The 14,127-nt window shown below is 36.8% G+C and overlaps 1 protein-coding gene across 14 annotated transcripts in view; it reads left to right on the top strand.

The window, feature by feature from the left end:
- The window catches only part of Fip1l1 (factor interacting with PAPOLA and CPSF1), a 61,415-nt gene that overhangs the window by 2,889 nt on the left and 44,399 nt on the right, over positions 1–14,127 (top strand). For 8 of the 14 annotated variants that reach the window (XM_070013127.1, XM_070013132.1, XM_070013128.1 and 5 more), the window contains 6 exons: positions 3,518–3,575; positions 5,785–5,888; positions 9,269–9,333; positions 10,676–10,783; positions 11,218–11,348; positions 11,641–11,709. In XM_070013127.1, coding sequence (XP_069869228.1) covers positions 3,518–3,575; positions 5,785–5,888; positions 9,269–9,333; positions 10,676–10,783; positions 11,218–11,348; positions 11,641–11,709 — 535 coding nt within the window. The remainder of the gene's footprint in view (positions 1–3,517; positions 3,576–5,784; positions 5,889–9,268; positions 9,334–10,675; positions 10,784–11,217; positions 11,349–11,640; positions 11,710–14,127) is intronic. The other 6 variants (XM_070013138.1, XM_070013137.1, XM_070013134.1 and 3 more) reach the window with 1 other exon arrangement.

The following is a 14,127-nucleotide window of genomic DNA, read 5'->3' as shown; positions in this document are numbered from 1 at the left end:
TGTTATACATAACAAAGATGAACCTTGAAAACATTATGCTAAGTGAAAGAAGACAGTCACAAAGGATGATGTGTTGTATAATTCTGTTATAAAAAGTGTCCAGAACAAGCAAGTCTATAGACAGAAAACTTAGTGGTTTGGGGGGCAAAGTAAAATGGGAGGGAGTAACTGTTAAAACATGCAAAATTTCTTTCGGGCTCCATGTGCACCTTTTAAAATTAGGTAGTTAGGATGATTGTACTAAGACTCAATTGTATCCTTTAATAGGATAGATGTGACTTAAGTCTCAAAAAAGCTGTTAGGCTGGGTGCTGGTGGCTCACGTTTGTAATCCTAGCTACTCAGAAAGCTGAGATCTGAGAATTATGGTTCAAAGCTAGCCTGGGCAGGAAAGTCCTTGAGACTCTTATCTCCAGTAAACCACCAGAAACTGCAAGTGGCACTGTGGCTCAGGTGGTAGAGTGCTAGCCTTGAGCTGAAGAGCTCAGGGACAGTGCTTAGGCCCAGAGTTGAAGACCTATGACTGGCAAAAAAAAAAAAAAAAAAAAAAAAAAAGGCTGTTAGAGCAACAAATGATTGGAGGAAAAAATTGTAGCTCAGGAAGTGTCTGAATTGGAGGAGTGTTCTTCCAGAATGTATTTCCCCAGTGTTTTTTTTTCCTATCATTGTATCATCTGCATTTAATCTTTTAGTTTTGAAATTTATATATTCAATTTAGTTCCTAATCCTAATCTCAGCCACAAAATTGAGATGGGCCTGTTGTTAATGAAAACAATTAAATATTTCTTCCTACTCATTTCTTCAATTAGACAAGAAGCTAGTTGATTAGAGTATAGAGTTATAACCAAATGCATAATTTTATGAGTTAATCTTTATGCCATTAATTTTTTTACTATTCTTACCTACACTTTTGTTTACTTTGTCACTGAACTTTAAAGCTTCAGTACTTATAACTTGATAAAATCTATTAAAGATAATCTTCCCATCTTCTTTGAGTGATACTGTCAAAACTTGTTTATATTTCTTATTAAAACTTCATTTCACTGGGCACTGGTGGCTCATGCCTGTAATCCCAGCTAATCAGGAAGCTGAGATCTAAAGATAATGGTTCAAAGCCAGCCCAAGCAGGAAATTCCTTGAGATTCTAATCTTCAATTAACCATTCAAAAGTGGAAAATGGAGTTGTTGCTCAAGTGGTAGAGATTAGCCTTGAGCACAAAAGCTCAGGAACAACACTCAGAGCCAGAGTTGTCGCCCCACGAGTGGCATAAAAAAACTTTTATTTGGAAAGCTCTTGTATTTATTCCACGGAGAGAAAATGTTTGTTTTTCCATAGTTTTCTTGTTCACAGCTGGCAGTCTACCACTTGAATTATGCCTCTAGTCTGGCTTTTTGCTGGTTATTTTGGAGATGGAATCTTTCAGACTTTTCTGTTTGATCTGGCTTTGAACCACAAAAAAAGTTTCATCCTTTTAAATAGCTAGGATTGGGGGGGGGATGGAGGGGGAAGGAGAAGGATTGGGGGGGAGGGGGGAGGCTGGGAAGGGATGTCAAGAGTAAACAAAGGAGGAGGCTGCAATGCTTGGTAAGAAATGTACACATTATCCTGCCCATGTAATTGTAATCCCTCTGTACAGTATGTTCACAAATGAAATAAATTAAAAAAAATAGCTAGGATTACAATTAGGAGCCACCAGTGTCTTGCTATTTCTGACTTTTTTTTGTTGGTCATGGGTGCTTGCTGTCTCTTAGCTCTTCAGCTCAAGGCTAGCACTCTACCATTTGAACCACAGCGCCACTTCTGGCTTTTTCTGCTTATGTGGTGCTGAGGAATTGAGCCTGGGGCTTTTTGCAGACAAGGCAAGCAATCTACCACTGGGCCACCTTCCCAACCCTATTTCTGACATTTTAATGATGATGGAGAACTAAAATTCTAAACAAATCGGTCTGTTGGGGAAGAAGTTTGGCAAAGCCTTTGAGTGTCTAGCTTGTTAGATCTTGAGTTGTCCTACCTAGGTCCTTGCTGTTAGAATTTGCATCCAGCTTTTTGGTCTGTTCATTGCTGAATCCTTCCTTGGTTATTAACCAGTTACATTACATTGTTTGCAATTCTGGCATGTTTTATCTGTCCAGGTTTTGGCTTAAACATTGTGATTGTTGTGTGAAATATAAAAGGCAAGTGAGGGTATAATACCAGAACAAATGTACATACATAAACACTGATAAAACGAGTTTACTTAAGTAGGATATTAGAAAAATTATTGTTGGGCATTTGTTTTCTTGAGTCAAACTGTAGAATAAGAAAAATCTTAATTTTTCACTTTCTCTTCTTTTTGTTTGCTTTCCTTGTAGATGGTGTTCTAAAATGCTGCTATAAATATAAACTGACTTACGTCAAGTTGTTTGACAAAAATAAAGTTTAGGAGAGATTAATACAAATTTAGTAAAAAGAAGTTTGGACTATATGAACATATGAGCATTTCTTTTAGAAGTGCTACTTGAATTCTCTGAGACTTGAGTCAAATGGATTTTTTTTCATTGTGCTTCTATTTTCCTAATTGTAAAATGATATGATAGCTAATACATACTGTTAACATTACAATTATTAAAATTATAAGAAACTATACTGGGAGTGTTGTTGGTTAATGGCAATCTTGAGTCATGCACAATGTATTTCGTTGTTAAGCTGTATATACTTAATACTGAATAGAAAATTTAAATGTTAAATGTGCCTTTATAAAAGTTTCAAAATCAATCCAAATTAGGCTTGCTAATTTGATTTAAAACCAGATAGGGTAGAAAAGTCTGCATGACTTCCATATTCAGTTAATCAGTGAACCATCAGGCTGGAAGTTTGCTGTAAGCAAGTAGGCAAGCCAAATATGCTTGATGCCTTGAGTTAAAATCCTGGTACTGACAAATTAAAAGTAAAAGAAATTATATCCTACCATCAAATTGCAATTCATAAATTGTGGAGTCATTTCAGTTCTTCGTTTCTAATGTGTTTATTAATTTATACTGATTTGTGATGCTGGGGATCAAACCCAATGATGCATGCTAGACAAAAACTAAATTACTGAGGTATACTTCTTTTTCTAATGTTGAGTACTTGTTTAATATAAAACGATAGGAATAGCAAAGAATAGATCAGACAGATTTTACCATCCAGTAGGATAATTTTAAAAAACCTTACCAGTTGTAGCTTTATTTATTTATTTATTTATTTTTATTTTTTTTGGGTCTGGTCGTGGGGACTGAACTCTGGGCCTGGGCGCTGTCCCTCAGCTCTTCAGCTCAAGGCTAGCGCTCTACCACTTGAGCCACAGCGCCACTTCCGGCTTTTTTCTTTTTGCTTATGTGGTGCTGAGGAATCGAACCCAGGGCCTCATGCATGTAAGGCAAGCGCTCTACCACTGAGCCACCTTCCCAGCCCCCGTTGTAACTTTAAAATATCAGTATAATCTACTTATAGTTTGAAAAGCAGTATCTGACTTGTATACTTATTTTTGTGTTCGTAGTGCTAATCCTCCATCTGGAATTGAAGATGAAGCCACTGAAAATGGAGTACCAAAACCGGTAACATACTCATAAAGCTTTGAAGCCCAGTGACTTTCATGTTAAAATTCTTTCTCAATAACTTTATTTATTTATTTATTTATTTTTGGGTCGGTCGTGGGGCTTGAACTCTGGGCCTGGGCACTGTTCCTCAGCTCTTCAGCTCAAGGTGAGCACTCTACAGCTTGAGCCACAGCACCACTTCTGTTTTCTAGTGGTTTATTGGAGATCAGAGTCTCATGGACTTTCCTGCCCAGGCTGGATTTGAACTGTGATTCTCAGATCTCAGCCTCCTGAGTAGCTAGGATTACAGGCATGAGCCACCGGTGACCGGCTGTAATTTATTTAAAAATAAAATCACCAGTTAACATAACTTTAGTATCGTATGTGACCTGGCCCCTTACATCTATCTCATCTGGTGCCATCCAAAGGACTGTATGCAGGACTTAGGAAAAGAAATAGTAGAGAAACTTCATAGGAAATAGAGCATGTGCAAAGGGTTGATGTTTATTGTTTTCAAATAACTGAATGATTGTACAGTAACTGAATATACCACAAGAAAGCTTGGTTTTCAGAGCAAAAAGTGAATCTCACAACTTAAATGTGAATGTTGGTAGTTTTTAGCCATGTCTTTTTAATGTGGTAGTCTCTGTATCAAATTGGGAAGTCCTCTCATTTATATATTTATTCTTGTAAAAAAGAAGTCAGTTTATTTTTCTGAAAACAAACTTGTAGACAGGGAAGCATTTTGCAAGGTGGGTCAGTTTGCAAGATGATCAATTACAAATACAGTTTAAATAAATTAGGATTAGGGTTTTTTTTCTAAATGGTGCCAGAAAAGTTCTATTTCTTTCTTTCTTTCTTTTTTTTTTTTGGTCGTCATGGGGCTTGAACTCTGGGCCTCGGTGCTGTCCCTGAGCTCTTCAGCTAAAGGCAGGCACTCTACCACTTGAGCCACAGCACCACTTCTGATTTTCTGGTAGTTTATTGGAGATAAGAGTCTCATAGACTTTTCTGCCTGGGCTGGCTTTGAACTGTGATTCTCAGATCTCAGCCTCCTGAGTAGCTAGGATTATAGGTATGAGCCATCAGTGGCTGGCTTTTCTATTTCTTTATAGTCCTATTTAATATGTAAAAGATTAAAATTATAAGTAAGTAGAAATATGTAGCACCTTTAAGAGCTTGTAACTTTTTTCTTTTAAAACTACTACTAAGACAAAGGACAAAGGAGGAACCAATGCAATCATGATACAAGACAATATGGTTAGAAATGAACTGTACTTCTTGGGGGTGGGGTATATTGGAGAGAAGGAGAATGGGAGGAAATGAGGGAGGGGATAACAAGTTCAACAAGAAAGGTACTAACTTACAGAGATAACTAACCCCTCTGTAGATCACCTTGACAATAAAATTAAATTTAAGGGCCTGGGAAGGTGGCTCAGTGGTAGAATGCTTGCCTTGCATGCATGAGGCCCAGGGTTCAATTCCTCAGCACCACATAAGCAGAAAAAGCTGGAAGTGGTGCTGTGGTTCAAGTGATAGAATGCTAGCCTGGATGGCCGGGCGCTGGTGGCTCACGCCTGTAATCCTAGCTACTCAGGAGGCTGAGATCTGAGGATCGCGGTTCAAAGCCAGCCCGGGCAGGAGAGACCATGAGACTCCTATCTCCAATAAACCACCAGAAAACCGGAAGTGGCGCTGTAGCTCAAGTGGTAGAGTGCTCGCCTTGAGCTGAAGAGCTGAGGGACAGCGCCCAGGCCCAGAGTTCAAGCCCCACGACCGAAAAAAAAAAAAAAAAAAAAAAGAATGCTAGCCTGGAGCTGAAGAGCAGAGGGACAGTGCCCAGGTCCAGAGTTAAGGCTCCACAACCGAAAAAAAGTTAAAGTTTAAAAAAGAATTAAAACAGAAAGCAACAACAAAACTACCTCAAAGCTGGGTACTAGTGGCTCACGCCTATAATTATAACTAATCAGAAGGCTCAGATCTGAGGATTGTGGTTCCATGCCTGCCTATGCAAAAAAGTTCCCATCTCCAATTAACCACTCAAAACCTAGAAGTTGCACTGTGGCTCAAGGGGTAGAGCACTAGCCTTGAGTACAAAGAGGCCCAGGTCCCGAGTTCAAGCCCCACAACTGCTGAGAAAAAAACTACCTTAAAACACAGGATAAATTCAGTTATTAATATAAAATATTGAAATGAATATATTTTATAATTGTGTATATTGATATAGAAAGTGACCGAGACTGAAGATGATAGTGATAGTGACAGTGATGATGATGAAGATGATGTTCATGTCACTATCGGAGATATTAAAACAGGAGCACCACAGTATGGGTAAGTTATTTTCAAGTAACACTGTATGAAAGTCATATAGCAAAAATTCTATGCCTATATCAGATGGTCAGATTGTCTGGTTGATTTCTATCTGTGTGTGTGTGTGTGTGTGTGTGTGTGTGTGTGTGTGTGTGTGTGTGTGTGTGTGTTGATTTCTCTGTGTGTGTGTGTGTTGATTTCTCTGTGTGTGTGTGTGTGTGTGTGTGTGTGCGCGCGAGCATGCATGTGCGTGCATGCCTGTGTGTGTATGTGCTCCAGTCCTGGGGCTTGAACTCTGTCTAGGTGCTGTCCCCGAGCTTTTTTGCTCAAGGCTAGTTCTCTTAATTTTGACTTGGGTGGTTAGTTGGAGACAAAGTGTTGTGGACTTTTCTGCTTGGGCTGGCTTTGTATCACATTCCTCAGATCTCAGCCTCCTGAGTAGCTGGGATTAAGTTGTTAGCCATCACCATCCATAATTACAGGTATGAGCCAGGAATACCCTGATTTTGGTAATTTCATATTTGTTAGGTAAAGGCGATACAAAAGAACATTTGTTAAAATTTCTCCAGAAAGGTAATTATTTCCTATAGATAGTTAATTAGATAGGTAGTTGGAAGAAACAGGTTTTGATACATGCATATATATTTTAAATGAATTCACTACCATAAAACTTTGGATTAAAATTGGACTTAAATTGTAATTTGAATCTATGTTTGTTACTTTTTTACTTTATTATTTATGAACCTTTAGTATTTTAATTTTTTCTCTAGAAAAATAGTATCAAAGATAAGGAAGGGGCAGTGTTCAAAAAGAAATGTACTCATTGCCTGACTTATGTAACTGTAACCCCTCTATGTATCACCTTTACAATAAAAAAATCAAATGTATGCCTTTATACTCCTCATAGTTCATTTTTCAATGTGTGAATTATTCCTAAGGCCTCTTAAGGCCAATGTATTTATTGATCTGAAGTTTTATTTTCTATGAACTGAACCAAGTTAATGGATTGTCATTGACTCCCATTCCAATCTTAAGGATTGGAAAGAATTAGAATAAAGCATGGGTTTTTTTTTTTGGGGGTGGGGGGGCGGTCCGGTCGTGGGGCCTGAACTCTGGGCTTGGGCACTGTCCCTCAGCTCTTCAGCTCAAGGCTAGCACTCTACCACTTGAGCTACAGTGCCACTTCCGTCTTTTTTCTTTTTGCTTATGTTGTGCTGAGGAATCGAACCCAGGGCCTCAGGCATGCAAGGCAAGCGCTCTACCACTGAGCCAACTTCCCAGCCCCTAAAGCATGGATTTTTATTTTGCTATTAAATTGCTGTATTTTGTTATTTAAAAATTTATTTTCCAAGTTGGTGGTATAATATGGTTACTAAAACTTGTGCATTGGATAGATATAGCTACATTCATATCATTATAGTTTATTAAGCAGATATATTTGGGGTAAACCAATATTTACATAGTGTTGGATGTTTTATTTCCCTAGTGGAACTGTTTTTGGAAAGGCATTTATTTCAGGAATGTAATGGCTGTCCTTATAGTTTTAATGACTTTTTAGTGAATAGGGTAGAGAAGAAACTAATTACTCATGTTGACAATAGAAATACTTTCTATGTTTCATTGAGGCAGCTGTGTAGTCCATGCTTGCCTCAAACCTCTAAATGGTTGAGATTATCGGAATATGTCACATGCATTGGACTATGCCTCTATGCCTGTCTGAAGACTAGAAATTCTTTTTTTTTTTTTAATTTTTAAATTTTAATTATAAAGGTGATGTGCAGAGGGTTTTCAGTTACATAACTCAGGTAAAGAGTACATTTCTTTTTTTTTTTTCCCCCAGGGCTGAGGACCAAACCCAGGGCCTTGTGCACGCCAGGCGGGTGCCCTTCTGCTGGGCTAAACCCCCAGCCCCTACATTTCTTTTTTGATAATGTACTTGCTCTCCCCAGTTTTTTCCTCACATCCCCAAGGGCTAGAAATTCTTATGTGGTTCTCATCTTTATTTGAGAAAGTAAAGTGTTGGGTTCATAATATGGGACTAGTAAGTCTTTTCTGCTAGTAGGCCTTTACAACTTTCACTGTGTAATCATTACGAATTTAATAAATACTATTGTATCAGATGATTTGTTTTTGTATATATAGGGCAATTTAAAGCAAATGTTGATTTAAGAGTAAAAATAATAAACCTGCCTGGTGCCAGTGGCTCATACCCGTAATCCTAGCTACTCAGGAGGCTGAGGTCTGAGGGTCACAGTTGAAAGCCATACTGGACAAAAAAGCCTTGAGACTTTTACCTCTAGTTAAGCACCAAAAAAAGGCTGAAGTGGAGCTATAGCACAAGTGGTAGAGTGCTAGCCTTGAGCAAAAGAAGCTCAGGGACAGGGGTAGGGCCCTGAGTTCAAGCCCCAGGATCAGCACTAAACAAACCTAACCATGTTTTTGGGCATGAATTGTACAATGTACTTAGGACTTCCATAGTACTTTAACTTTATTTTTTTCTAGTACTTTTTAGTTTCATGAATTACAGTTGTGCCTTTGTGTATGGAGATTAAGGAATTAGTATACCACAATTGAGTGTATATAGGAGGAGAAGGTAAAATAAATCTATTTGGCACATTTATTTTGAAGTTTCTTTACAAAACCTAAGTACGTGGAATCTAACACCTAATATATCTTGAGATTTGATGAGGCATGAGGGGGTCTGTGGGAATAGAGAATATCAGACTTGCCTAAACTTAGCTAAAGCTAAGCCTCTCTACACACAATGAATATAGTGTTTTCAAGCCAGAATGAAGAATGGAAAAATTATCTGTGTAAGAAGCAAAGAAATACATTTATTTGAACACTGACAGTTAAATTATTACAGTTTTTCTATTTTTTGTAGCAGTCCTGTAACAAGGAGGTTTATAGACAGCCCTTAATTTCTGTGTACTTTCAAACTAGAACTTTTGTACATTGTATTGTATATAGATATACCTGAGCTATGTTGGCTGTGTTGACCTTTGATTGTTAGAATCTAAATATCATGAAGACAGGAGTCAAACCTGTATAGCTTCTCATTCTTCTTGCTTAGCTTAGAAAAGGATGGAGAGTTTTCATTCTTGACCTAATTGCTGTATAGTGAATAACTACATGGTGAGGAAATAAAGCAAAGGTGCATATAGTATTCTTGTAAAGTTTGTTAAAATGGGATATTGAGTTAGCAAGGAGACTTTTGATAGGGAAATAAGACTTTTTACAAAAACTATTAAGCAAGTGACAGATTTAAAAATTAGTATAAAATCTAAAATGTGTGAATAAATGTTAGTGTTCCCATTTACTGTGTGGCTGTTTAATAAATTGACTATATCCCTGTTTTATATACCTTATCTTTCTCAGGATAATGTTTATTTTGTTTTTAGGAGTTATGGTACAGCGCCTGTAAATCTTAACATTAAGACAGGGGGAAGAGTTTATGGGACTACAGGTAAGAGATTGGTGTTTATAATTAGATCAGTAGGAAATGAAGGTACACATCTTGACTAGATCATAAATAACATTAAATAGCTCTCTCAGTGAGCAGTGTTTGACCATACATCGCAGATGTTGACAGAAGTTTTTCTGTTGATGGCCATATGGTAAATATTGTATGCTATTCTAGCTATATAGTTTTTTGTGGTTTATTTGATGGGCACTGGGTGAAGTCAGAGCCATGCCTTCAGACTTTGTTGTTGTTGTTGTTAGTCTTAGGGCTTCAGCTCTGGGCCTGGGTGCTGTCCTTGAGCTCTTCAGCTCAAGGCTAGCGTTCTACCACTTGAGCCATAGTGTCACTTTGGGTTTTCTGGTGGTTAATTGGAGATAAGAGTCACAAGAATTTTTCTGCCCTGGCTGGCTTTGAACCGAGATCCTCAGATCTAAGCCTTCTGAGTAGCTAAGATTACAGGCGTGAGCCATGGGTGCCTTGTCTGCCTTCAGCCCTTTTTATTCTAGGGTTTTTCCAGGGCAGGCATGGGCCATGATCTTCCTTTTTATACTTCTTACTATATTCCTGCCGTAGATGGGATAATAGATGTGCCCTACTTTATAGATGTGGTAGGGGGAGTGTCTCATGAATTTTTTTTCCCTTGCTGGCCTGGAGTTCTCTCAGCCTCCTATGTAGTGTGTTCCACTGTGTCCAATATTGGTTGAGATGTGTGTGCCTAGGCTGTTTTTGTACTGCTATCCTCCCAATTGGTCTCAATCTCCCAGGTAACTAGATTACAAGTGTGAACCAGACACCTGGCCATAATTTTTTTTTTTTTTTGCTTATATTACAACTCCTTAAAAGATAAAGCTTAACTTCACTCAGATTATATCAAAACAGTTGTATTTTATTTTTGCCAGTCCTGGGGCTTGAACTTAGGGCTTTGGGTACTGTCCCTGAGCTTCTTTTGCTCAAGGCTAGTTCTCTACCACTTGAGCCACAGCACCATTTCCAGCTTCTTTTGTTTATGTGGTATTGAGGAATAGAATCTAGGGCTTCATCATGCTAGGCAAGCACTCTACCACTAAGTCACATTCTCAGCCCTCAGAACAGATTTAAAAATGGAAGTTAGCAACTTCCTGCTGTTAGTAATCTTTTCTTCCTTCATAGAAATAAGTCCCTACTCTTTCCATGCAGTTCATCTTAAAGTTACACCAGGAAGTTTGACTTTACTACTTTCATTTATGGTAAACAATGTTTTGTTTAAAATGCTTGCCAGTTTGGGTGTCTGGAATAGTAAACTGGTGATGTCTCCCAGGCTTTTGCTAATCTAGCTCCTTTACTATTTTGTATTTCTGTAAAATAGGAACAAAAGTCAAAGGGGTAGATCTTGATGCACCTGGCAGTATTAATGGAGTTCCACTCTTGGAGGTCGATTTGGATTCTTTTGAAGATAAGCCATGGCGTAAACCTGGTAAGATAATTATAGATTTTATTACTTTCAAAGTATGAGGCCATCAGAAAAATATCTTTAACATTAACTTAACTTTTTTTGTCATTATGTTGTTTTTTTTTTGTCCTAAGCAAAAGACGAATAATAAGCACTTGTATTATTAAACCTAACTAGTGGCTAAGCATTATCATAAATGTAGACTTAAAAAATATGTTCTCAACTTCAAAAGGTTGTGCAGAGAAGTTATCAATTAATATACCATCAGTGTCCAGTTGCATATTTTTATTTTACTATTTCTAGCAAAATAATATTGATTAAAATGATGCGACATCTTTGCTTCATGGGGGTTGTTTTTCAAAACTACTGGAATTAGGGTAGTAAGACATATAAATTCTGAATTTTTATATTTGTACTTCATTATTATTTGCACAGTTAAAAATATGTTTTGTCTTTAGGTGCTGATCTTTCTGATTATTTTAATTATGGGTTTAATGAAGATACTTGGAAAGCTTACTGTGAAAAACAAAAAAGGATACGAATGGGGCTTGAAGTTATACCAGTTACTTCTACTACAAATAAAATTACGGTAATTAGTAAATATTCCAGAATAACCCTGCCTTTTCTACTATCCCATTTTGACTCCCTGGATAAGTCACTTTTCCCCCCATAAACATGATTAAATTCTACCTGATAGTTAAAATTTGTTCTCTTTACCATGTTTGTTTTTTCCCCTTCCTTCCCTTTCAGGGTTTTATAATAATAATTATTTTATGTTCTTACTTTCAAGTCACAGACTAGCCACAGCTAGTTTGTCTTTATATGGCCTGTAAATTAAAAATTGTGTGGTATCCTAATGGGGAGTATGTTATTTAACTTAGGCCGAAGACTGTACTATGGAAGTTACACCAGGTGCAGAGATCCAAGATGGCAGATTCAATCTTTTTAAGGTGAATTTTAGTAAATTATCCTTGGTTGCTCTCATTTTTTTTGTTCTTGAGTCTGCTCCTGTACCACTACTCAAGGGACAAATTTAAAGTTGAAATAGCTACTTTTTTTCCAAACCTTCAGCTTCCTGGTGACTTGTGTATTTGTTAATTGTTGTTTTATCTTCACTTTTGCAAGCATGTGAATTTATAGCCTTTCATACTAACAAATGCCAAGTAAAACTATTCTCTGCTGTGTGTTGTGGTTTAATTTGAGTCTAGTACATATTTATGTGAAGGATAAAAAAGTTCACGACAATAGTTTAAGCACTAATTGTAGATCATGCTCTGTTCTTTATTATCAGAATTGGAGGCTTATTTTTCCACATTTTCTTGAAAAGTATGGTAAGGGTGTATTAACATATCATCTCTCATGGGTATCATGTTCAAGATTCCAAAACTTTGAAGCATTCTCTGAAAAATCTGTGAGAATTTAACATAATGGAATAAAGTCACATTTTAAAAAGTAATACTGAAAAGGATTATGGTTATGTGAGGGACTTAAAGGTTGGTAGTAGCAGGTGGTATTTAGTCTAACTTCTCGCTTCTATATACTGGGTTATGATAAAGACACCCAGTTCAAAGACTAAAACTCTATTTTAATACTTTATTTCTTAGAATTGGGTTGAGTATTCTTTTTTGTTACCAATTTAATTCTTATATTGAGTAGCACGGATTGGGTTATATACTCAGAGAATTTTTATGATCTGGATATGGAACTCTGTGCCCCTTTGGGGACTACAAGTCCTGTCCACCAAACTACTGCCTTATGCAATGCATGTGCTATATCCGCAGATGTAGCCGCTCTGCTGGACACAGTTCTGTATAAAGAATTTAATTTTAATTTACATCCTACTGTGGGTAAGTATTTGGTTCTTGTTTTGTTGTACATATTTTGAAAGTTATTGATATTGTCCTCCCAATTTTAAATGATTGTTGGGTTCTTTTTGGGGACATTATCTACTTAGGCAACTGAATGTTTTGTTATGATTGATTATAGCGAATAGACTGAAAAGTTGTCTTTATAATAAGCTACTTTCTTTGTAGTGGTACATTTTATTTTCTTCTAACAGAAATGAGAACTGCTGTTTTACACTCAGCTTATGTATACTAGGTTTTGTTTCATAGTAGATTTCTAAAAATATAGTCTAGGGGCTGGTCTCTTCTTGAAGGTAGCTGTTGTTATGTTGTTAATGTTAAGCCAGTTTATATACACATTTTCTATTGAAATATTTTAAAATTCTTAGTTATTTGAAACGAGGTCTCTGTCCCATCTATTCTGGCTATTTGATTCAAATAAAGACTTGATTTTAGATGGATATAGTCTGTTGGCTTTCTTGCCCTGAAAATGTAAATTATAAATACTGATTTGGAAATTGGAAATAGGGTATTTTAATACTGTTTGTGGCAAATGTTTTATTCTTTAAGAGTTATTGTCACTTGTACAAAATGGTGGAAATTAGGCCATGTTGAAAAAGACTAATTTTTTATTTTTATTTTTTTATTTTTTTGTCAGTCCTGGGGCTTGAACTCTGGGCCCTGGGTACTAGCCTTGAGCTTTTACTCAAGGCAACTGCTCTACCACTTGAGCCACAGTGCCACTTCTGGCTTTTTTGGAGTAGTTTATTGGAGATAAGAGTCTCACAGACCTTCCTGCTGTGGCTGGCTTCAAAACAGGATCCTCAAATCTCAGCCTCCTGAGTAGCTAGATTATAGGCCACTGGCACCCAGCTTAAGACTTAAATCCTAAACTATCCTAACAACATTTTAATAGGTATTGAAAAGATATTTGAGGGTTCTTGAGCAGTGAAATAGCTTGAAAATCTAGTGTATCAAAAAGAAATAATGGATTTGTCTTTAGTGAAGAAATAATCTATTAGCTGCTTTAATGGAATTAAAAAAATTAAATAATGTAATTTCAAGCATGGTAGCAATAGAAATACTGCAAAAGAACCCTTAAGTATTTATTATGCAGGTACAAAGGCTATGAACATTTTCAGTGTTTTATTTATTTCCTTGTTTATAAGGCTTTATTTATTTATTGAGATTAGAGTGTCCCAGTATTTCTGTAGCTCAGGTCCAGCCTTGTCTTCCACTCACAATCCTGCCTCAAGTGTTTAAATTTCAGACATGTGCCAATTCCTGTCTTGTTTTTTTTTTAATAAAACAAAATAAAAGATGATGAAATTTAATCAGGTGTAAAATTTAAGTGGCTAAGGTGCAAAAACAGTTCTATAACTATAATTTAGGATAAGGGCAGAAGAGAAGTGACAGGAATGGGTAATGTGTATGTAAGAGAAAATGGACCACAGTCTTTTCAATTTTCTTTTTTTTAATTTTCTTTTTTCCAGATCTGGGGCTTGAACTCTGGGACTGGGCATT

This window comes from Dipodomys merriami, unplaced genomic scaffold (genome assembly GCF_024711535.1).
Source record: "Dipodomys merriami isolate MVZ:Mamm:240054 unplaced genomic scaffold, mDipMer1.0.p SCAF_9, whole genome shotgun sequence".
NCBI classification, from domain to species: Eukaryota; Metazoa; Chordata; class Mammalia; order Rodentia; family Heteromyidae; genus Dipodomys; species Dipodomys merriami.
The sequence above is the reverse complement of the archived record's forward strand: the minus strand, read 5'-3'. Positions and strand labels throughout refer to the sequence as shown.